Source organism: Aquila chrysaetos, chromosome 10 (genome assembly GCF_900496995.4).
Source record: "Aquila chrysaetos chrysaetos chromosome 10, bAquChr1.4, whole genome shotgun sequence".
Classification (NCBI taxonomy): domain Eukaryota; kingdom Metazoa; phylum Chordata; class Aves; order Accipitriformes; family Accipitridae; genus Aquila; species Aquila chrysaetos.
This window is the reverse complement of record NC_044013.1, coordinates 25,635,304-25,660,279: the sequence shown is the minus strand read 5'-3', so window position 1 is coordinate 25,660,279 and position 24,976 is coordinate 25,635,304. Positions and strand designations below refer to the sequence as shown.

At 41.8% G+C, this 24,976-nt stretch overlaps 1 protein-coding gene across 5 annotated transcripts in view; it reads right to left on the bottom strand.

The window, feature by feature from the left end:
* The window catches only part of AMER3 (APC membrane recruitment protein 3), a 43,174-nt gene extending 19,837 nt beyond the window's left edge, over window positions 1-23,337 (bottom strand). For 2 of the 5 annotated variants that reach the window (XM_030028410.2, XM_030028413.2), the window contains exons 1-2: window positions 23,023-23,337; window positions 12,984-16,037 (exon numbers count right to left, since the gene is read on the bottom strand). In XM_030028410.2, the coding sequence (XP_029884270.1) occupies window positions 13,002-16,016 (3,015 nt within the window). In that variant the 5' untranslated portion in view covers window positions 16,017-16,037; window positions 23,023-23,337 and the 3' untranslated portion in view covers window positions 12,984-13,001. Of the gene's footprint in view, window positions 1-1,934; window positions 2,244-5,612; window positions 7,274-12,983; window positions 16,038-23,022 lie in introns of those variants that run through there. The other 3 variants (XR_003925423.1, XM_030028411.1, XM_030028412.1) reach the window with 3 other exon arrangements.
* Between the last annotated feature and the right edge of the window lie 1,639 nt (window positions 23,338-24,976).

Sequence of the window (24,976 nt, the reverse complement as noted above, 5' to 3'; positions counted from 1 at the left end):
AAGGTGAAAGAAGCAGCAGAAGCAGGGCAGTAGCACAAAATTGTGAAGAGGTTGAGTCTGATGATTAGAAGAAAGAAAATTTGGCACCATGTCCTGATGGAGAGTGCTCAGGGTCTACAATTGCCAAAAAGCAGTTTTCTTTTAAAAAGACTGGTTTTGCTGAACTGATTTGTTACAGACCAATGGGGAAGCCAGTCTAAAACATATTTAGGAATCCTGTCTTTTTGTTTCTGAACAATAGTTTGGTGCCATAGAGTTGCAAATAAACTCATCTATTCTAAATACATACTGTCCTAATTTCTGCTAATTTAAAATATCTTTTATATAGCATTTTTCAAAAGTTTCATGAGTAATTAAAAATAATAAAAGGAGGTCAGTGGTAGTTTACTAACCCACTAATTCTTGTAACTCAACATTAGGAGGTGGCAGTTCATTGCTAACAATGCTACCGTTGTCTAAGTCCTTCTAGGCAAAGAACCAGAAAACATTTCCAAGCTAATTGGAAGCTACATGAAGCATTCATTCTTTTAACACATGTAGCATCCCATCAGAAATCACAGTGACTAACAGTGCATTTATTAATAGAAGTGGCCTCAAAGACTAAACAATGCAGCTGATTTGAGCACTGTGATTCTTGGGCCAAAGTCTGTGCCCACTCTATCCCACAGACATGCTAGCATGAAGAAACTATGAGATGGCTGGGCAGTGAAGCAGATTGTGAAAAGCAGATGTGAAAGGATGGTGCATGGCCTGTGCACCATAGGGAGCAGCGCTTTTCAGCAAATCACTGAATGGAGTCAGAAGTGACCAGTGGATTTGCAATTACAGTTAATGCTCCATGATCCGTGGGCAGTTACTCAGATTGTGGATTAAGCAGACTGTGCACACAGGGCTAGCTAAGGTGCCTCACAAAGTAAATGTGTGGGAATGTGCTGTGTCTGATATGCTCTCCCAGAATGTAGGTTTGTCTGGGTTTCTTAGCTGCTATAGCAGGCCAGGCCAGATGGAAGCTCTTCCATGCAAAAAACATTTGGTCCTATTGCAGTGCCCTCCTGAGAGCCCATTATTATCTATGTTTTTTCAGCTATCCAGGTCTTCCCAGCCCAAATAATGGAGAGCTGTCAGCACTTGAAGAAATCTATGCTTCATAGGAACACAGAAACAGATGTTGTGTTGGCTGGGGAGGATCAACTGTCTTGCACACTGCCTGCATATCCTGGGCATATGCAGTACAGAGGTATGTGATCTTGAGAAGTATAACAAAAGAAGTGCCTAGAAGATAGCTAGGTTGTTGCCAATGTTTCACTTGTAGGTTTCCTAGATACCAGTACTTCATAAAATCTTCATTGCTCTTTTTAAGATTATACATGTTGCAACATTCCTTTAACTTTCTTCCTCAGTGTCAGCTCAGCTACAGTAACTGTAGCTCAGTGCAGGAGATCTGGCCACCACCTCCATTTTGGAATCGTAACAGTGGCTTCCTGAATTGCCAAAAGGGCCATCTGGTATACAACATTCATCCTGCTCAAGCCACGTGGTGCTGGCTTGCAGGGGACTGTGTTCCTCCCTTTGCTGGTTGCTCATTGCTGGCTTGCTTGGCTCTCAGTACAGGTGAAAAGTAATCAAGCTGTTCTTTTATGGTTGTCTCCTGCCCTTATCCCCTAGGCCTTTTCTGTGTGGCAGTAGTAAAGTATGTAGTTTTAGAGTGCATTCCTACAGAAGACTGGTTGTACCTTGCAAGAATTTACCTCTATAGCTTGAAGTATATAACCAGGATAAATGTAATGATTTATCATTCACTGTTGACTTTCAGCATAAATATTTTTATGTTTGCTAGATGAAAAATCATAGTTATGGTCTATGTCCAGTCAGGTGATTTATGTACATTCATTTGAATTGCCTCATTTTCCATTCCTTTTGGTAGACTGTAAGGTATAACATTAGATAAAGAAATGGAGAAACTGGTTGTTACTCTTTTTTTCTTTTCTTTTTTTTTTTTTTTTTTTTTGCCAGCACTGTCTGACACTGGGGGCAACTTGGAAGTTCAATCATTTGTCTGTAGAGAAGCCAAAATACATCTGAGGTCACTCTGCTACTCACGATTAGGCCAATAATAGTTAGTGTCCAATAATAGTTACTGCAATTATAGACTTTTTCATTTTTACTTTAGCAAATACAGGAAGATAGCATACCTTCTGACATAGGTCACATTTCAGCTCAGGAAAGAATCCTACCCTGCTGATCTGGGGAGATAGAGCACAGCTCAGTGCAGCGTGGTTCACATGATGGGGATTAGTGAAACTGATTTCTGAGGAAATCCCACAGTTATTAAAAGCAGTATCCTATCAATTTAATTTGATCAAAAATCAAAATTCTTAATGGTGTTTACTGGTTGTTAGGCTGAAAATTAAATACAGGATTTGGCCTTGCAAAAATACAGGTTTCCTAAAACATAATTAAGGCATAGAGAGAAACAACAGAATGGGAATAGTGTTACAGTAGACAATGGTGACTGATAAGTGGTAGAACCAAGCTAGAAAGAAGAAGCTTTTATTGGAAGGTGACTAGAAGGGTGGAACCTTCCTTTTCTGATCATGAAATCTAGAATTTTTGGAGGGCTCAGAAGTACACTGCAGAGCAGCAGTTTGCAGTTTGGGGTTCTGAGGTGGTTACGGGTCTATAAACGTTAGTAGCAAAACAATGGAGAAAATAAAGAGAAAAACATACATCTTTCCAAGAAAACAAACAAAAAGGAGGAAAATGGAGGTAAAGTATGAACAATATTTAGGTTAAATGAAAGTTGCCTGGTCTCTGGACTTCTCTTAAAAGCCTGCTTCATCTTTGGATTTTTTTTAATATTTCAAAGACTAAATGGCCCTTTAATTAATTAAGTTTGAAACATGCTGCAATAGACTATTCTTATTTGGGAAACAATAAGCTGCCCCAGTGTTTTATGTTTGTATAGTTTGATGGCTATTTGACTGAACCACCGTGGGCCAAGGGCATTACAATTTATATAAATTGATGGGTACAGTATCTTTACCTTTGATAATATAAAATGTGTAACGTTCAGAGGTCAAGGGAGCAATAGAGAGAATTCTTCCTTTTAGTGTCTCTACATATGTTTATCTCTATACAATCTCATAACATAAAGCATTCATGTTTCTATCATTTGCATCATACAGCCCTCAATCGGCAATAAATGTCATTTTTAAATGAACATCATCAATTAATTTGTGTTTCAAGGACTGCACTCAAACATACAGTCTAGCTGTCATGTCCTTTAATAAACACTGAAGGGAAAACTAACATACCTTTCTCTAACAGTAAAATTATTTATTAGTTTTATTACATGATTTTTTAAGTAAAACAGCTTTTGAATTGTGAAAAAAAGCTAAGGGCATTTTTAAATTTGTAAGTATGTTTCATTAGGTGTTCCAAAATTGTACAGATTATAGTTGAAGAGTACTTTTGAGAGACAAGATGATTCAAGCACTATCTTGTTATTGATTGAAATTTTAAGAAATCTAGCAAAGAAAGCCTTAAATTGCAACCCTGCTGTTTCCTGGCATCTTTTTGCTATCTCAGTAGCAAGCTACTTCCAAATACCTAATCACTCTAGCAAACTAACCTAACCAGCCTTGCCCTGATCAGATAGACTCACTGTAAAAACATTCAGTTGTTACTCAGGAAGCTGTGAACTTGGGGTTTTTGCAAGATGTATTTTGTAGGTGGTTAGACCACCATCTTAATTATAAATGGGTGGCAGGGAGTTGGTTGCTATAGCAACAGTCTACTTAGTGCTTTTTTCAGAGCAAAACCCAACTTGCCTGTATGATCAAGGGAAGACGGAATGGATGAGGAAGGGAGATTGAGCTTCTATTTCTCCAAGAGCCACAAATTGCAGCACCCTCTATTTACACGGACGGGAGACCTGCTCCTTTTCCTCAATGTTTTTCCTGCTGCTGACAAGCCCCATCTGATGTTTGTGTAAAATACAACCGTCCCTTATTTCAGAAATGCAACTGCACCAGGGTTAATTAAGGCTAACACCCAATCAAATATTTCCTAAAAATGCAGCTGAAAACAGAGGGCACAATCTCTCTTGAAAAGCTGGAGCTGTGAAAATTTCTGAGGCAGTGTTTTGTCTAGCATCTCCTGCTGTAAATAACGCTCTCTCTCCATCCTTCCTGAAGTCAGATAGAATTTGTTTTGCCTTTGATTTCTCTGCAAACATCTCCCTGGTTGTGTATCATAGCCCAGAAGCCACCCTGGCTTGATTTTTTTTCCCCTCTGTTGGCTGTGAGATGGAAAAACATAACAAAGTGGCTGGGGCGGACACACACACACACACACACAAAAGTCCTTAGTCCTGCCTAATCTTAGGTTGTGATTCTCCCACCTCTGTGTCCTTCAGTCACGGTCCGCACCTCTATTAATGTGACCAAAGCACAGAGCCCAAGGCTTAGTTCTGTGGCTGCTGTTGGAGTTAAACAGAGCTTGACCGTCTTTTGCAGCCATGACACTGTAGGTGCTGTGCAAGCCTGTCTGCTCCCATAGTGTGCTGAGCACTCGATTTTCATTTTGTGCATAATCATTTACAACATGCTGCAGGTTGGGATCCTGTAGAGTCAGCACATTTCCTTTGCAGAATGAAGCGGGGAGGAGGAGAGGAGCCCATGATAGCAAAGGCCCAGTGCTAAATTATGGCATTGCTTCCTTTGTGAAAAATTCCTTTCCCAGCTGTTCACCACTGCTTCAGACTCAGCCTGTGAGGCAAGGATGCAGGGATCTTATGAGTCTGGGGAGGAGGCTGGCTGCCTGAAGAGGGATTTTCAGGCCCTTGAGAGTGGGCAGGATTGTCTGGGAGGGGTAAAGAGCTGCAAGGACGCATCAGCTTGGCAGGCATGTGGGAAAGGGAAAAGGCTTTTGAAGTAGGTTTGGTCACCAAGAGGGAGCAGAAGGAATGTACAGCATGTGAGAGAAAAGAGTTGAGCCCGTTTGGGGCAAGTTAGAGGGAAAGTTGTCATGAAAGGAAAAAGAGGTAGATTTGGAAAGTATCACAGTTAGAGCAGACCAATAAAGAGGAGATGGGGCAATACAATCTGCACTTTCCTACCTTGATCTCTGTTGTGAAATGAGAATCGTTCAATCAGAAATAAAGACAAAGAGGACCTTCCTTTTTCTTGGATCTCCCATAATCCTTCCTGTATCTTGACCTGCGGACTGACAGTTTCCGCTTGGATGATATAATCACCTCAAAGGAGAGGATAGCTGATTGTGGGAAGAGAGAAACTTGCTGGCTGCAATATCATGGTATCATTTGTGCAGTTGTCATCACTGGGTGCCACTATCATTAAATGCCACAAGATCTTTTAAGCTTTACCTGAATAGGCCTGCCATAGTGCATGTAGAGAGAGGCTTAGATTTAATGCCTTACTCCATAGGAAAGGTCTAACATACAGTATTTTTTTGCTTCTCCCTATCCTGAGCTGTATTGCTGTCCAAGAACTACGAATGTCTTTCTCACCTTCAAATGTGAATGAGATTCAGTCCCCATGATTTGAATGGCATAAGAAACCACCACACCAGATGTATACAGTCTAGCCTTTCTTGAAGATCTGACAAGGAGTGTTTGCTTAAAACAGAACAGCCTTGCATAAGACCTGATGGGAAACTGTGTTCATTTTGGACATTTCCTTAAAAGAGTGCAGGCTCCCTCTGCTACTGTTCATGAGTACTAGCTCATGACAACAGTGCTTCATGCCTTTCACTGTGATGGTCAAATTTTTTGCTCTTACTTTAGCAAGATTTAAAATGTTTTGATTTGGGGTTTGGGGTTTTGTTTGTTTGTTTGTTTGGGGGTTTTTTGAGAAAAATGCATAAAATCTATTGGTGCTGAGGATTTCTGTGCTTTTTATCTCCCTGGACTATTGGTGTTTGTTTACACAGAGACCCCAGATTTACATACTGAAGCATGGCCTCTGCCGTGAATATACAGTCACAACAGTGTCCGTAATCTCCCAAGCGTTGCTAGGCCACAAAAGGGACAGTGCCTGTTTTGGAGGCAAATAGATATCAGAAAAGGAGGAAATTCAAAAGGAGTATTTTGGAAGTTTTGCAAAGCAAAATTGATACATACAGCACAGCAGACATCAGATTTTAAGAGGTGTGTAAAAGACCCACCAAACAAACTAAACGTTCATAACATAAATTAGAAGGCTTTGGAGTTAATATGCTTAAGTGAGTTTGGAAAAGGGAGCGCTGAACAGAGACATCCAGGAGGAGCCACTGTCTAGCTCAAAGAGTGCTGGTTGCCAGAAGATAGGAGGTTGGTTATTTTGGGTTTTAAAATTCTCCATTTGCCCTGTTTCTGACACTCCTTTTCCAAGCACCTACTGCAGCCTATTGGCAGAGGTAGGACGCAGTGTTGTTTGGAGGACTCTGGTTCTGCCCCTCTCTGCATGTTCTGGTGTCAGGAACAGAACTAGAGATTTTACACTTCAGGTCGAAAAAGCTGAGATTACCAGGCTCTCCTTTTACTCTTTCTTATTTGCTGGCTGGTGAGTATGAATGCCATCAGATTTGTACAGCGCATTGTCGAGCTGAGGATCTGCTTTGCATTCAGTGTCTCCATGACTGTACTCCAGATAGGGCAAGATTCTCCTGTTTGAATGAAGAAGCCTGCTCTGTAACTGGACACTAGTCTCTCGCTTCCCCCTTCTTCCCACCCTTATGCCTTCCTGGCCATCACAGCAAAACAGAAGTGAAGCAGGTTTTCTTCAGAACGGTAACAACTGATTCATCCCTTCATTTAAACAAATGGGGTCATATTTGGCCCAATCCCATGCAAATAATTAAAAGGTCTTCTATAGCCAAAACCTGACTTGTATTTTTGCAGTTAAATGTCAGGCAAGACACCAAGCCTCTGAATAAGCAGATAATTTGTTTGCTTTGTGCCTTGACTTCTCTCCATTTCTCATACAGAGGCACTGTGTTTGTTTCCTATGTCCTGTCCATCAGCCCATGCTGCTGCCCACAGAAACTGTTTTCCTATTTTTTTTCCACTCCATCACCATCCACCTGAAAATCTCAAATTCAAGGCTGAAGGAGACTGGGAGCCAACTTCTGCTCTCAGGGTTAAATCTGGGAATCGTTCCCCTGGCTTCAAATTTATGCTGGTGCAATGAAGATGAGAATTTAGCTTTCTGTACTGTTGTCAACAGGGGAAAAATAGAGTCCCTATAAGACTGTATCCATGGAAACCATCCTACTGCAATAGCGAGTAAAGCAGCAAATCAGATTCCTCAGTTTTAAAATGAAACATATCTAACAACATTATAGTGCATCTGCCATGTAAGAGATCATCTCTGCTGATAACTGTGTTGAAAACCCCTTCTCTAGCAAATAAGCTGCAAAGAACATTTCTTCCTCCTTGTAGAATTCTGATTTTGGGTAGAGTAAGCATTGATGAGAAAGTCCCATGAAGACAGTACAGTGAGACAGAGCCAAGTCCAGAAGCAACAGTGTTTAATGAAGGAGAAAATTGTTTAATTTAGCATTTAGCCCAAGTATCTGGGCGCACAGTGACTAACACTCAAATGTATTTGCAGAGGCAGTGGCCTGTCACCTTTGTCTCCCTGCTTTTTGCTTCTGTGGTACCATATGTGACAAACAGTACATTTGTAATTTGTGATGCATTTGTCTGAACAGGAGCATGTGTGTATGTGCTTGTGTGTATGTACGTGTGTGGCTGGTGGACTGTCAGATGAGATTTCACTATCTGGTTCAGTGCAAGATGATCTGGGCAACTCACATCATGTTTCAGAACCAGAGGCATTTCCACTGCATAAAATGTGCTGGCTGTCTCTGTACTTTATTGTTTTTACATTTCATCATGTGAGACTTTAGAGAGGACTTCTTTGCTATGCCAGGGAGGAAGCATGGAAATACATGGATTTCTTACCCCAGGCTTTGAATGTTACCATATTCCTTCCCTGCTGTGTGCCGAGGGATTCTTTCTTTATTTTTTCACTTATTAAGGCATCTCTCTGGCCATTTCGAGAAATAATACCATAGTTTATCAGACAATTGCCTATATGCAGATGAGGCTGCATTCTGCTTTTCTTTTTTTATCAAATCCAAATACTGCAGTCTGCCTTCCCTATGCCTGGCAGATAGAGAAATATCTGTCTGGGAGAAATGCAACCTTATTTAAGACAGAAGGAATAAAGTTGAACCAGGAGGGAATAAAAAGCATTACAGAAATTGCCTAGACTGCAAGTAGCCCTTCAGTTGGTGAGGATCAGATACACATTCCTCTATCACTTTGCAGTGTCTAGGCTGTATTTTATCTGCTTCTGAATCTCAGTTCCTTGATAACAGCAGTCATGTATGCCGTACTGTCTTCTTTTATCTGCAGCTGCCCTATCTGTTATGGCAATCCCTCTTTGATTGACAGTTATCTATTTTTTTCTGACCTGAGGGCAAGCTTATTGCAATGCGCTCCTTTCAGTGCTATCACTGAAACACATCCAAAAGCTTCAACTGGTGCATAATGTGGTGGTTCAACATTTGAATGAAGTGAGCACATATTGTTGGGAGCACATGTGGTTTTTGTTGCTCTGCCACATCTACCAGTTAACAGAAGATGCACTTCAAACCACGTTAAGTGGTAGAAATGGCTCAGTGGTCTGAAACGCTGTTGTTTGCAGTGTGCGCTTTGTTCTACCTGTGTCCAGTTGCTATGACATGCAGCGTTGTCTGTCTGTTCGGTCATTTCCAGAGATTTTAAAGGTCAGGAAAAGATATCCCAATACACTGCTCTAGGACAGTGTTCCCTTGTTGAGGATGAAGAGTTTCCTGCCGGAAAAGATCTGGTCGAAAAGCCCAAACTTCTGCAACTTGGTTTCTGTGGTCCATGAATATTCAAATCTAGGAATCTCCCCATATTCAGGGATGGACTGCATTCACTTCCTAAGTCCTAGCTTTTTGATACTGAAAAATGAAAGTTATGCCTTTCATTGCACTTCCTACTGGTAATTTCCACCTTCTACATAACCCTTCTATATCCCCATGTAAGGGTGCCATTTGCCACTGAGGTTCCTTTACCATCAGAGTTCAAATTCCTGGTTGTCCTGGTTTCAGCTGGGATAGAGTTAATTTTCTTTCTAGTAACTGGTGTAGTGTTATGTCTTGGATTCAGTATGAGAAGAATGTTGATAACACACTGATGTTTTCAGCTGTTGCTAAGTAGTGTTTAGACTAAGTCAAGGACTTTTCAGCTTCTCATGCCTAGCCAGCAAGAAGGCTGGAGGGGTGCAAGAAGTTGGGAGGGGACACAGCCAGGACAGCTGACCCAAACTGGCCAAAGGGGTATTCCATATCATGTGATGTCATGCCCAGTATATAAACCAGGGGGGAGTTGGCTTGGGGAGATCGCTGCTTGGAAACTAACTGGGCATCGGTCAGTGAGTGGTGAGCAATTGTGTTGTGCATCACTTGTTCTGTATATTCCAATCCTTTTATTATTGTTATTATTATCATTATTAGCATCTTCCTTTCTGTTCTATTAAACTGTTCTTATCTCAACCCACAAGTTTTACCTTTTTCCTTCTGATTCTCTCCCCCATCCCACTGGGGGGGGGGGGGGGGGGCGGGGCCAGGGAGTGAGCAGCTGCGTGGTACTTAGTTGCTTGCTGGGGTTAAACTACGACACTGGTGAGCACAGATATGAGGCATTTGCAAATTTCCCTCTAAAAAGCCAGGGAAGGGAGAAACGGAGAAGGAGCTGGAACTGGCACTTCATGTACTATTCTTCATCACAGCTGTGTGTCTTTGTTCAGCAGGGTAGAGAAGCCCTGGAGACCAGGCATGGCTCAGGGGAACCCTGCACACTAGTTGGAGCAGAAAGGATGAGCTCATTTGTTACTGTGGATACTAGGACATGTGGAGATGGGGTGACAAAACCTGGAGATTTTAATGGCTTTTGGTATTGGCTTTTCCTCTGCCCTGTGATAAATAGGAAGAAAGTTGGCCTTCTCCTTTCCAGCTCCTCCAGCTCAGGCCTGGGAGTCTATGGGAGGAGCAGGGGCTCCATTGGAGCTGCTTATGCAGCATTTGTTCTGAGGGACAAAGCAGGAGCTGCCTCTGATCTGCCACTTCTCTCACAGCTCCCGAGTGTGGCATTTTAAAACAGTGAACCTTGGAGCATTCTTCAAGTATAAGCTCTTGGGGTTTGCACAGTCATGTCCAGCATAGGAGTGTTTCTCGATGATGTCTGTCTCCCTGGATTCAGAGGTGAAACCATGTTTGTGTGTTGCCTTTCTTACACTACCAGCCCTGTCATTAGGCAAAGATCCTGAGTCACCTTCCAAAAAAATTTAAATTTCTAGCAAACCTGTAGGCCATCTGTTAATGTGGGCAAGCAAGAAGATACTGGGTAGGAAAACTCAGTCACATGGCAGTGTTTATATCCGTCATCACAGCCATTTCTTTTAACCATGTTAAATGCCATTTTAATTATTGTCTAAATTCTTTTTCTGTAACAAATTGTAACAAACAGCAAGCCTGTAGTGAAATGATTCCTTGAAATGAGACCATTCCTCAAAGTCACTTTATGAATATGAAAATCCCATCTATATTTTAAAATGCCATTCATTTTATTGTTAGAGAAACCTCTATCAAAAATCAGCAGATCCCTTCTGGAAAAAAATTGAATTGTCTTCTCTCTGGAACTCAGGTGATAGCATGTGAACTGCGCCACATTCCTGACATTGCAGGTATTATCAGTGCTGACACATGGTGGCATACAGCAGCTGCCATTTGATACAATGCACTAGAAAGTGCCCTGAGTCCAGTAATGTCTACTTGCGATACGTCTTGTACAGTATAAAGATACAGTCTGTTACCACTTATGACAGTCAGGGTAGCTATGACTCCCTTCTCTGTTTCTACCAGAAAGCGACTCCTCAGAATTAGAATCCCTTTGCTTTCCTAGCCTGTGAAGGCAGAGATATTCTTAGCAGTACCCTGTGGATTAATATTCACAACAAACTAAAAATACCAGGACAATGCATACATTGATCTGCTGTTCTAACCCTAAAAAGCTTTGCTTAGCACTGGTTTCTTACATATACTAGCTGTGACCACAAACCTTTCCTTGCCTGTACTGAATTTTTATTTTCAGAAATAATCCAAAAGAGGCAAGTTGTTCTAAGGACTATGGTGTGTCCTCAGATAGCAAGTCCTGCCCAAAAATCTGGTGACACAAGAAGGTGGCTTGCTAGTCAGCATTGTTTGCAGCATTGTTTGCAACAAAAATGGAAAAAACCAAAATCACTTCTTTCATGAGAGGAAGACCTAGCTCACCGATGAACAGGTTATAACTAAACTATCTGTTAGTAAAGGGTATTGAAAACTACCCTGTCTCTGGCTCTTAACTTAATGCAGACCCCTGAAAAATATCCCGCCCTGCAATGGGAGACTTGTTAGGGGGGAAGGGCCCTTTCACAAAGATGTAAATAGTAAAGCGGGTGGCTGAATCTCCCAAGACTTGAAAATGTAAGGGTGATTTTGCCTCATGCAGAGAGAAACACTGTCCTTTTTAGTTTGTGCTGCTTGGTAAGCCTTTAGAGATGACCAGAAAGCAGTCACACTGCTGTGAGCAACAAGAGCCAGAGAAGTGTTGTGTTCCCTGGGTCCCTCCATTCAATAATGAGCTGTTCTTTAATTCTCTATCCTGGCCTTTGCTGCAGCCTCCTCTCCATCTTCCACCACCTCTAAAGGCTCCTTCTCAGAGTGCCAGGGCTGGGCAGAGTCCAGCCAATCTGTCAGATTTGGCAGGGCACATGATAGAGAATTCACACAAGTTTTTTACTTCTACAACAGATTCGTCTCAGCAACTGGAGGTCAGAGGATTTCTCAGCTGGCATGGAGTTAGAGCAGTCCGTACAGAGAGTATCTGCTCTGGCCTAAAGCCTTGTGTGACAGGCAAATCTGAACCAGCACAATCAACGGCTGTGTACTTGATCAGCTCTTTCTGTTTTACAGCAGAGGTGTTTCTTACCCTATGTCAGAGACCAAATTCTGGATCTTCCTATACTATGTAAGTGTGGCTCAAGGATTTTCAAAAGTTCGAGGTACAACACAGACCCTAGAATCCCTCTTCCCTCTACAAGGCATGTAGAGCATGCCTTGGCTTCAGCTCTTGCTCTGCCATAGCGCAGTTTGGCCGGAGACCAACTGTACCTGCTGGAGAGAGACTTCAGGCTTGCAAGAAGGAAGAACATCCTTTTGGTATGCTTAGCAGCAGCAGCATAGTATTGTGGGCTTTCCCTTGCGCTTGAGGGTGCACCATATGTATGGAACTGCGGGACAGGGTATGTCTGTCTGCCCTGTGACTTAACATTGCAGATCTCTGGCTTTCTCGTGTGACCCCCTGCATGGCAGCTCACCTATCAGGACTCCAGTAGAGAGCTCTGTGTAATACCCAGTTAACACTCCAGAGGGGAAGCAGGGCATAATTTTTATGCTGTCATGATGTAGAAAGAGGATTTAATGACCTGGTAGTGAGGAATCTGAGCTGAATGCTGCCAGCAGTCTGTGGCCAGGCAGCCATATCCATTGTGCTGTTCCAAATGTGGCAGATCCTGGAGTGGAAGAAGAAAAAATTTTCCCTGCTTCCGCTGGTGTGAAAACTGCTGCACCTGGGTGGAAGATGGGGCTTCAACCTTTGCATGGGACTTGTAAGACTCAGTGAATGTGATACCTCCTATATATGGCCCCTGGTCTGGGAAATTGTTTAATTTAAATTCTGATTACTCTTAACTACGAAGCTGAAGCGTAGGTTAAGAACAATGAAACTGGAAAACTGAGAAACTCTAAGTATATATCAGACTCCACTGCCATAAGTGTCCCTCTGTGAAAAGGGGACAGAAGCTACTGATTTCACATTTAATTTCAGACTTCCCATAAGCACTGACCTTCTCAATGCAGGTGTGTTACTGGTGGCTCCTCCCTGTCACTGCTGTGTCCGGGGTCACTGCCTCTGGATGAGGGGACAGACCGGTCCCTCCAGCCAGGCCCTTGCAGGGGGTCTCTGCATAACTCCACCTCCCTGCGCTGCACTGCTTGACTTCCTTAGGTTGCAGCGAGTCAGCCAGAGAGGCGGTACTGTATGAAGCTTGTGAAAACGTAGCAGGTATGTCTGAGCAGGCAGAGTTAAAGAGAGGTAAAAATGTTGGTCTACTAAGAGTTGTAGCAGGGGCAGAGTCACTTGGACTGAGATCAAATCTAAAGTCTTTTAAATAGGAGAGCGCTTGATTATTTAGCTGGGCATATTCAAAATTTATCTTGCTTCTAGTGACCTCATCTAGTATTTTTGCTGTACATTTCTGATCTTCAGAGCAAATTTGCTCTCCATTTTTCTGCAGATGATAAAGACTGCTGGATTGGAAGCTTGTCTCATAGTTGTATTGGTTTGTGCTAGGAATACTGGAGTATTCTGGATTTTGGGCAATGCAGTTGCATTCATTTTGCAACAATAACTTGTTTTTGCACTGAGACATCTTACGAATGATATTGTTCATTTCATTCCCAATGCATTTGTCTTCCAGGTGCTTGTTTTCGTAGCTGATTTTTAATGATGCCACTTGTGTTACACAGCGCTCTAAGAGCTGCACTATGTTAGTGCTGCTCTCCGTTGGTGTGGGGCTAACGTAGCTCTGTAAGCGTCTGAGAGTAAGAGGCTGTAGCGGTTTGTCACAGGAAATAGGGAGAGAGTGATACATTGGTTTATTTCTGTCCTCCCTCTCAAGGGGATCCAAGAGTGAGGTTGCAGCAGTCTTGTAGGAGTAACATGATTCTACTTCGTGATTATCATCTAACGAAAGGTTTTCAGAGCTCTGGGAGCCACTCTGTCTGTTCAGCTTTTCTGGCAGTGGGTTTTTATCTCCAGATGTCTCACATCCTTCTGAAATTGTCACCTTCTCATTCTCAGTTGAAGATGTCTGCAGATTGCTTCCATTAGCCTGTGATTGTGGTGCATAACTTGATGCTCTGGTGGTTTCCACAGTCCCAGGCACTATAGATGAATCCTTGTGGTGACTCTCTTCCCTTCCTTGGAAATCCAAATTGGATGTGTTAGGGCAAGAGTCCAGGCTGTGGTCTCTTTCAACAATGTTTACTGAAGAGGCCTGGGTTGCATGTTTGGTTTCATCCAAAGACACAAGTAGGTTAAATGTATTAGATTCTTCCTTGCTTGGTTTCTCCTGCTGAGCTTCTGCGCTTACTTTCTGCTCTGGACTGGGGTTTGGCAGGATTAAAGAATCATTAGACTTTTCTGGCTGTGATTGAGGACTCTGAAGAGAGTCAGAGGAGGAAACAAGTCCCGAGTGTTTTCGCAGCCAGTTTATTATCCCCATGGTCAGGGAAAGCTCAGTATCGCAGAGCTTTAGCAAACATTCTTTGCCTTTCCATGTGCTGTGGAAAAAACCCTGGCTGATAATGTCTAGAGCTGGTTGGGAAGCCATGTTCTCCTCAGCTCCAACATGAAAGCTGTAGATGGACAAAGGGATTTCAATGGCTTGTTCTGAAATGCTTTCAGATGTGCACAAGTCATCGTCTAGGACTGGGTTTATTTTGACTTCATTTGGGTCATAGAAGAGCTCATAAAGAGCATCTCCGCTGTAGCTGTCTCTTGGAAATCTACCTGGGACCCTAGGGGTCTGAGCTTCCTTCATTTCATCATCTTGTCCAGGAGAGAATGAATCATAGTAGCCTTCATCACTTGTGGATGTGGATTCCTGGTTGTCACTTTTTGGCGTTCCTGTTTCTGTGGAGCTTTCTTTGGAATTGTCACCATGTTTATCAGGTGAGACTTGGGGGTCTGTCACAGATGCAGCAGCCTGGCTTCTAGCCTTTTCCATGTCAGGACCAGGTATCTTCAGTAACTTCTTATCAAACAGAGCACTCTGGTGTAGCCTCACCGATTTGTTGATGTTGTCCCAAAACTTTGCAAATTCAACAGTCTCATTCTGGCCAGGAGAGGCCAGCTGCTCCACACCCCCTTGGAAAGAGCCCATGACAGGGCTATCTTTGTGCTTGCTTCGTCTCAGCAGAACTTCTTTGCTGTTCTCCAACTCCAGGTGAGCAGAGCTCTCATCAGCAAAGATTTCCCCACAGCCAGTGAGGGAGTCAAAGCTTTTCAGCGAGGCGACATCTTCACACAGGGTGTTGCAGCAGTCATAGGAAGAGTCAGACTGCAGTTCACTGTCCGAGCAGTCTTGTGACAAGCAGTCAGCTGCAAACGTTTCTCCGGTTTTGAAAAGATACTTTGCAAGACGCCGAGAAGACTCACTCTTGCAGCCTGGAGAGGACAAATTCTTGTCCTTCTCAACCAGGAACGTGAGGTTGTCTGGTTTATTTTTTTTTATATGAAATATATCTCTGAGCCCTTTCTTAGATCTCTTGAGGGAAATCCTCTTCCTGGGAATGGTTTTTGCAACAGCTGGTACAAAAGGCATCTGTGGCACAAAGTTCCTGTAATCAATCATCTGACTGCTGCATGCAGACTGGCTGGGGCTGACCACACACTCTTTCTTACTGCTGGAGCTGGACATCCCTGAAAAGCTGATGCTATTGACAAGTCGCCCCTTACCCTTTCCAGAAAAACCTTCCTCACAAGCCCTGCTGCTGGGGCTGCACTGCTCTGTTTTGTCTGCCTCAGTAACGCAGTCATGGGTTTTACTCTTCCTTACAAGTTTGTAGGAGGACCCAGATGATTTTTCCAGGCTGTTGTCACCAGCTCCATTCCTTGCTGCTCTGGTAGAAAATCTGTAGTTCTTGTGGGTGGCCAAACATGCCAGCTGGACTTCAGCTACACTTTGGTTTCCCTCCAGAGCTGCCTTTTTATCTTTCCCCGTGTCGTCTTTGTTAATAGGAACTGTGTGCACTGGTGGCACTTTCTCATGTTGCACACTGGATTTTATGAAGGTCTTTCCTCTCTTGAGCTCCATACTGCTTCCTCACATCTGTTTCTGTAAAGAAAACAGCAGAATAAAGATATTGTGAGTTTGGTGGCTAGCACTTGTAAACTTTGCAAACAACTGGAGAACAAAGGGATGGATATTAAGTATTATACAATTGGTTTTGTTTGCCACCAGAAATTTCCATCACTGAGTCATGGTATTGCACGAGAAACAGATCAAGTGAACCTGAAGGTATGTTGGCAATGGCTGGAAGATCTAGCAAGGAGAAGACAGTACACATTATGGGTTGGTAGCTGAGGCTCAGAGAACATTTTGTCTGTTAGAAATGAGAGGGTTTGGATTTAGGATTATGTCTGCAGGATGGCTTTTAACAAGATAGAGGTCCTATTCTGAAAGCAGAAGAGGCATCAATGAAAAGCAATGCCTGAGGAACTTTTAACATGCAAGTGTGTGCATCAAGGGAGGCAGCAGTTCATAAATCTGTACCTTTGAGGAGGACAAAGAGCTCAAGGTGAGAAATCTCCTGAGAAAATGGATCAAACATTTGACACATGATGCTCACTTTATATTAAAATAATCCTTACCTGTGAATAGGAAATCCATAAACCTTGGTACTATCCTGGGAAGCATGCTGAAACTGAATTACTGTTTTTGCTTCCTCCTGAGCATAATGTATAATTTTCTGCACTACTATTTTTATTGTAAAAAGTAAAAAATGCCACTTTGAAAGTCACTGTTAATTATGACAGAAGTGTCATTGCCGATTTACAAACACCAGTGTAGTACACTGAGCCATTGACACATTGAATCTGACTTGTGCATTCATTAGCTATTTCTAAAAATACTCTATTACCTGTATCAATGCCAATTTTGGTCTCTGCCTATGTGGTTTAGTATTGAATCTGTTTTATGTTTTCATATATCTCATTAGTCATTAATTATTTTAGCCATGACACTTTCAGTTTTCCAGCAGTTATTTCATGGACACATCTGATCCTTTCCTGCCTTATCTCAGCTTGAACATTGAGTAAGTCAATGGGCTTTACATAAAGGTAGGTCAGGGAAGAAGCAAGCACTTCCTAAAAGCTGTTAGAGAAACCAGATTTTTACTGGATGGGGAGCAGGACAAAACCTCCAAGTCCTGTTCTTGAAAGAATGTGCTTGGATTCTTTCCTTAATGAGACCTCAGTTAATGATTTCTCTTGTTTTGAATTGTTTAGACATAACTAAAACCCCTTAGAGCCATTGAACTCTGCAACACACACAAACAACACAGTGCTATCTCTAGCACTCCTTGGCAAACCGTATGTAACAGCTCTGATGAAATGAAGAATTACCAATACTCCCTTGAGAACAATCTCAGGTCAGATCCATGGATCCAGACCTGCAGTCAGTACAAAGACAGCCTCGGAGATTTTAAATTCAGTACCAAGCCTAGCCTTTGTACACTCTTAAAGTACAACGTAAAGCAGTCTTTAGTCTACCTTGCACTATAAGAGCTGTCCATAGCCTCCCGTGGCTTTCTAGTTGCCAGGGCTTGCTGGGAACTGCAACACTCTGACCAACACCTCACAAGATACGGGTCTGTGTATCTGGGAGTTGTCTCACCTGCAGCACTTCTCCAGTACATGGATCAGTGATGACAGCCTGTTTCTCATGCAAGCTGAAACTAGCAGGTGATTAACAATATTTAGAACTAAATGTAGTTCAGTGACAAAAGGTAGAACACATAGGGTAAAGTGGGGATATTCAACATCAGGAGAATGGATGCTATGAAAAACATGTTGGGTTGTGATAGATGGGCGTCTATCAGTATGTTTGAGATGTTGGCACATTTATTTGCATTTGGGGCTGCATGTGAGTATTGCAGAGCATTCTTAATGAAAAGCAGTAAACATTTTACTACGCTGTCAGGTATCTGGAGTTCACTGATGCTGCAGGAAACTTGTTTTGCATATTTAGAAATAGGTCACTGGGACATGATTACACTCCTTTTCTGAAAAGCAAGGTGTGATTGAGAAGAAATGCAGTGCATGGAACTCCAGCAGAGTTGTGAAAAGAGTCAGGAACAGCTGATGCAAGACCAATGATTAATATCCCAAAAATAAAGTGTCTGATATCTCAGTCCTTAGCAACTGTAGAAGTAGGTACTTTGTCCCTGTGGGAAGACCTGCTGCTGAGGAGCTCCTTAGAGGTGTGTGGCATCGCAAATGCTAGTGTTATAACAATGTTATGTAGGACTCTTTGACATCCTACAGCTGTTTCTGCCCATTCTGAGTATTAAGCAAGGGTCATTTTTGTAGGAAATTGCATACTTAGGAAGTTTTTCTGTAGATGCATTAAAAAGGCTTTAGAGGTGGATTTGTTTTACTGTCAAGTATGAAACTTATTAAAGCTTAGAATTCAGGATGTCATTAGATAATCTTCTGAATAAAGAAATCTTTGATCTGAATTGTAACTCCTTGATAAGAAACACAGTGGACTACCAGTTTGATAACTGGGGCTAGAAACTTCAAGGCTTGTTCTTTTTTTTATAGATTAGATGAGCAGTTTTAACATGAAAGCCCAAATGGCCTGAATAATATCTGTACTGAGAATATATGTAGTATAATAATGTAAGATACACTCATGGTAGCCCATGCTACCTTTCCAGTTTCCTCTGATGAGGAAAAACGTAAGTTAGGAGTTGTTTTCTTGGGGGTTTTTTAGATCTACTATACATATAATCACTAACTTTGTATTCTAATTGTTTAATGCCTCTATTTAATCCCATATATTATTTTTCTTGTTTTCCCCCAGGATTCATGCCAGACTACTTAGTATCTAGTTCGTTGTGTCATCCTGCTTATTCTGTTTTAACACTGGCACAGCTTCAGGAATCTTCCCCATTAAAAATGTTATTAAAAATGAACACCAAGAAAGGGAAGATGTCCTCAGTCAACTCTTTGAGGGCTCTTAAGGGCAGACTACTAGAGCCTGCAGGTTTTTTTAAATATTTGTCTCAGATGCTGTTTTGTAACTTCCCATACTATGAGTTCCTCTTCATCCTCATATGATATAAATTATCAATGAGCTTCTTTCCAAATATAGAACAGAAATATTTATGGCATGCCACTCTCTTTCTGTATCTATTAATATTTTTAGCACTTTTGGTTGTAATGGTCTATACCATGATACCTTTTTTTCTTTCTGCAGGGACACAAGTTATATTTCTAACCCCAGAAGCTGTACTAGTGAAGTTAGAAACAGATTAAAGTGCTGTAAGGGAAAGTTACTCTCCAGTGGTTATGTAAAGCTAATCAAAATTCTATGAAAAATTATTCTAGGCATTTAAAAAATGGTACATCTTCTCTGGGATTTCTCAACCCATGCACTCAGCTACACTATTGCCTGTCTCTGCTCCTTTTTAATTATTATCTGGGACTTAACTTGCAGCGTATCTCTTCTTCCACAGGAATAAAGGGTATATGAGGGACTGATTTTGACCTTTGCAAAGGAAATATATTTTGCAATTAAAAATCACTGTAAAGAACATAAACTTGTGGAAACTAGCAGTCAGTCTACTAAGGCTGGGTTGTTCTGTTTTCAACAAGCTCTGGATGTTTTCTTCGTTAATGTTACTTGATCTCTTTTTTTAATATCTGTGAAATTATTTATGGAACACACATTTAAATGGAGGACATCCTTGAATCTTATACTGTCATTTATAATGATCTTAGGTGCAGCAGCGTTGAGACTTCCCATCTACAGTAAACAGTACTTTTATCTGTCTTGATCATACCAGCTGCTCACTTTTAGGATTTCACAAGTGTCTAAGCAGGCAATTAGATCCAGATTTGGGGCTTATAGTATAATGGAAATAAGGTTTTGGGTTAAATTTGGATAATATTGCTCATAAAGTACAGGGATACTTCATGCTCAAACATATACCATCTGTGCAGGGTGTCTGACAGCCTTTTCATAAAAAACAGAAGGTTTTACTGTGTCTGTAATTCATCTAAAAGTAAATAAAAGTTTTAGAATGGGAAGGTGAACACATTTCTGTGGACTGAGGAGACTTGGTTTTAGAACAGTCAAAGAAATTGCTTATAGTTTGGGGTTATGAGGACCTCAACAAGACTGAGTTAGGTAACTGTTCTGGTTAATAAAAGCCATATTCAGATGGCCTAAATTCTACCTAAGTCCAGGTCAACAGACAAGGAGGCCAAAGAGGGGTGCAGTGGAGCTGGACTGGATATTCATTAGGAAGCAGGAGGAAAACGGGTGTAGGCAGGATTCAAATAGTCCAAATATTGCCTTTGTCATGTGGGTCAGAGAAGAGAGGGGTCACACTTACCTCTGCCCATGGCCCCCAAAGTTTTCTGCCAGGCTGAGCTGTCTACAATTTTCCCTCTCTGGAGGAATGGGGGAAGACTTGCTTTGGGTTTGGGGCTGGTGTCAAAGTTATTAGCTTATATCTTGCTAGCTTCTCTCACAGTTGAAAGATTTGTTTAGGTTATCTTCAAAGAAAAGGTAAAAGAGGTTGTGCTTTAATGTGTCAGTAGCTAAAACAGCAGTCCTCTTGGATGTAACTCTAGGAAGATCATCCTACTGGGAAAGTAGAAGTATCTGCTTCAGTGAGGTTGCATGGTTAGAAATAATACTATTATGAAGAGGGAATTTAGATGAACTCTCTGGCTTCAGCAAGTTTGGCTCAAAATTACTTTTGCTTAAGTACGAAAAAATATAATTAAGATTCATTTATTCCAAAATCTTATCAGCTGTCTGGCTTGGACACTCTCACTTGCTTGTTTGTTGTGTAATTTATCTGTAATTGTCTCTCTTGGAGATAGAAATAAGCGAAATCCAAAATACAGTTGTTTTGCAGGGGAGATAGGAGCACTCTTTCTGCTTCTTTACATTTAGATCATTCTTAAAATTGGCAGGTTGTGGAGATGGTACCTTGCTGTCTCTTGCTAAGCAGAATTCTGCGTGCCACTTGGAGTCTTAATTTCACCTCTTTGCAAGCATTTTCGTTTTATTAAAGAGTTGATAAACATTGCATACTCTTTTAGGTTTTTTAATTTAAAAAAGAAGGAAAAAGCTCTATTTGGACTGCTTTTATGTTTTGGCGTATAAGTTTGGAGTGAGTCCAAAATCCCTTTTCCACAAGTGGCTTCATATCAACCAGACTTAAGATCCTGAGTATCAGAGCTACCTTTGAAAATGTTACCCCTGCTTTCCAAACAAAAATGGTAGCATAATTAAATTTCCTGAAAATATATATCTGGTTTGGGCATTTGAACATGCATTATGCTTAAAATGGATGTAGTTTAAGATTACATGTTTTTTAAAATATTTCTTGAGAAATTGTATAATGGGAAAGGGAAAAAGAATGGAGCACTTCGGCAGGCTCTCCCTTCCTATGCCTAGTTAACCTCAGGAGGATTTTTGCTGGGTACCAGTTGGAAGTCCTAAAATGCAAAAACAAGCAAGCATGAGTTGGTGAGAGCCACAGCTACTTTTAAAGTCAGTGGACAATACTAATTTTTAATGCTTAGGATCTAATCAATTAGCAATGCATAAAGAACAGCTGGTGCTCCCAGTAAAGGGGGGAGGGTATTTTTGGAATAAGACTGTTTGTTTACAGTCAAAAACCTTAACTCTCTATCTCAGAAGATAAAAGTTAATAATGGAAATACTTACTAATAATCATGAGCTTATATTCCATTCTGTTAATTTGATTTTTCATTACAAAGCAATAAAATGCTTCCTTGTTAGAGGGTAGGGATATCCTGTCTGCAGTTATTGTAACACTGTTTCTAGTAAGCAAATAAACATAACATTTCTTAGGGTGGAAACCAAAGAGGGTTTTAAAGCAGGGCTCATCTTTTTACTTAATCTGATTACCCTGCTAATATCTCATCTCCATTAGAAAACAGAAAAGAACAGGGTGGAAAGGATGGAGGATGTAATCAGGGACAGTCATGATTCAGGAAACAGACTAATGTTTATTTTTAAAGATGCCTGTGTGACACACAAACCTACACTGAGATCATGCCTCTTTTTAGGAGTACTCCTCTCATCATCATTAGTGGCTGTATCTTATCATTCCCCTTAATCATTTGTCTCTCTTGGGTAACCCAGGATGCCTAATTATTTGCATATACATTTAGGTCAGGCAATGGCTTTCTCTCGAAGAACCAGCAAAAAGGACATTGGTGTGTTTTTCTTCAACCTTAATTCCTCTGAGCACACAAAGTAGGATCTTACACTCCCCAGCAGCATACTAGAAGGATGTGTAGTTAAATGCTTAATCTTATTAGCAATGTGCTATAGAGAAGCCTGAACCTTCCTTTAAGCCCTGCCAACCGTTCCCTGGAGCTCAGGATTTTTCATAGTAAAATTAACCACTTTTCTACTCCCAGCATACTGTCCTGCTGTGTGTGACAGGAAGGATCCCTGGGGGAACAGCAGCACCCACTGCTTCCCCCAGCCCTGCGTGGGGTGTGCAGCAGGGCGGAAGGAGGCTGAGACCATGACAATAGGAGGTTCCTTCTCTGACAAAAACCTCTGCACCCCTCACTCAGTTTTATTCTATGCCTGAAGCTGAAATAAATGTAACTGCTTGAAATGTTCCAATTACACCGTGTAAGAGGGCAGCATAAACTCCTGCACAGGGAGCTATCGAATCATAACTCTATTGCTAGGAGAAGGCAGCTGAGCAGAAATTTCCGCTGTGTACCTGAGAAGGAACAGGGCATTTTTTACTTACCCTGACCAGCAGCCTGTTGGTACGAGACAGCAAAGTGTTAATGCTGTCAGCTTTAGCTGTTTTCAGTAATTTATTGCTTTAAAGGAGACAGGATGTGCATTTATATAAATACAGGCACACACTTGTCAGATGTATGGAAAAATAAGTAAAAAACAATGCTTCAAAAATGAGCAGTCATCCCAAAATAATAGTCCCTCGGAGTTGCTCTGAGTGTCAGAGCAAAGGAAATGCCATTGCACCAGACCAAACAAGAAGGCAGATCACAAAAATTCTACTCACCATGTTTTATCACTGAGCAGAAATCCTCTGTCTCCTAGCCTTGCTACTGAGGCTGGTCTTTATCCAGAGGCTCCTGTGATGCTTTTCAGATTCTGAGGGGCTGGACCACTGCTGCTCTCCAGTGTTACTCTCCACCCCCTGTCTTTTCCTCCTCCTTCTTCCTTCATCCCCACCCCCTCATTCCTCCTGCTTGTAGCTTTTTCATACCTTACATAGATTCTAGGCTTCAACATGTAGCTTGATTTAGGAAAGATGCTTATTTCAGCCATCTGCTTGATACCATGGAAATGCCTCCATTGCTAAGGAATAAAAGCTCAGAAGGTAAGCTTGGGAGTCCTGAGCCAGCATTTTGGTTCCTCTCTGTATGACTGCTTATTAAACAGGGAGGAACACATCCAAATTAATTTCATTTCTCACGTGTTTTTTTATTTCTGACTAGGATTCAAGAAAAGCAATCCTAACATGTTCGTAGGTTAGTGAGATGCTTCACTGTGCAATGTATGCAGACTATTGGACTGTGCCACCCTTTGCAGAGCTTTTGTTAATGTTGAAGTGAGAGGAGATTTCATGTGGGAGCAAAGTGGCATAAGGGGAGAGAGTGAATATTGCTGCTGCCCAAAGCTAGAGTGCCAGGTGTTAGCCTCATATTGCCTTCGACAAACATGATCTGTCGAATTCTCCTTACAGTAAGTCTAACTTCTGCTTCATATGTAGTGAAGTCAACATCTGATGTTACAGCATCATTCTTTGTTGTATAGATGAGTTTATTACCATCACAAACACTAGAGCTTTGATTTCACAAAAGCATAAAGCTGGCATCCTTGCCCGAGCCCTCTCCCCATGAAGGGCTCCCAACCTGATCATATCTTGATTGTCCCTCCCCATTAACTCTCCCCTGAGTCCTTTACATCCGTCTCTCAAATCCCCTGCTTTCTCCTTCCTGCTTGTTAAAACACCTCTGTTGGGGGTGTGATAGGAGCCTCTTAAAAGCAAAAGTGTATGCCATGAAGCAGTGGCTTAATCCACTTCAGTAGCTCTCCTGTGAGATGCAGTTTAGAGCTGTACTCTAGGATAATGCAGTAGTTTGTACAGACTGGCATTATCTGCGGGCGGTTTACCCTTCTGACGTAGGGGCTAACATCACAGTTGCTCTAACGTAGTGAACAGGCAGCTCTCAGGTGATTGAGTGAGACAGAGCAAGCTCAGGCAGGTCCAATCCGTGCAGGTATTTAGAAAATCCTCCAGCTCTGTATGAACTGAAGATGAGTGTTCCCTCACAACTGGAGCAGGTGCATCTGTCAGAGAGCTGATCTCTTCTGTCCCCACATGACAGCAGAAAGGGAACAAAAGCCTTAACCTGCTACCTGTTCCCATCTGCCTTTTCACAGTGTGCTTTAGCTGAACCTTGGAGATGGGGGAGGGAAAGAGCTTAAACTTTTATGCTAAGCTTCTAAAGCTGAAAAATCAGCCAGTTAACCTTAAAAGGATGCAGAACAGAGTGCTCCTGCTCTAAGTGCCAGCCAGTAAGCCACTCAGGTGTCCCCAGTGGTAAAGAGTGTAAAGTTACATCTTGGAAAACACCCCGGGTTCAGTCCACCTGCAACAAGTAGAAAGCCCTTGTATGACTTCACCAAAAGACTGGTGGGAGGAAAGAACAAGCTGTGGGTGAATCCTAGTAGCTCTGGCAAGTAGATTAAGACCAATCATGAGAGAAAATACATTCATTAGAAATAAGATTTGATGTTTTTTACTTTATGTGAAATATTTGTATTAATACAGGAGAAAGCCTTTTTCATGATGGATATATGAAGCCACCAAGTTTTCAGGTAGTACATCTTTGCTCTGCAATGATGTCACTTTTGAGAGTCTCCACTTCGTGTTTTGGAAAGAGGGAGCCTTTAAAACTTTGAAGTCCTTTGTTCAAAGTAACACCAAGGCTTGTTAGAAATGCTGA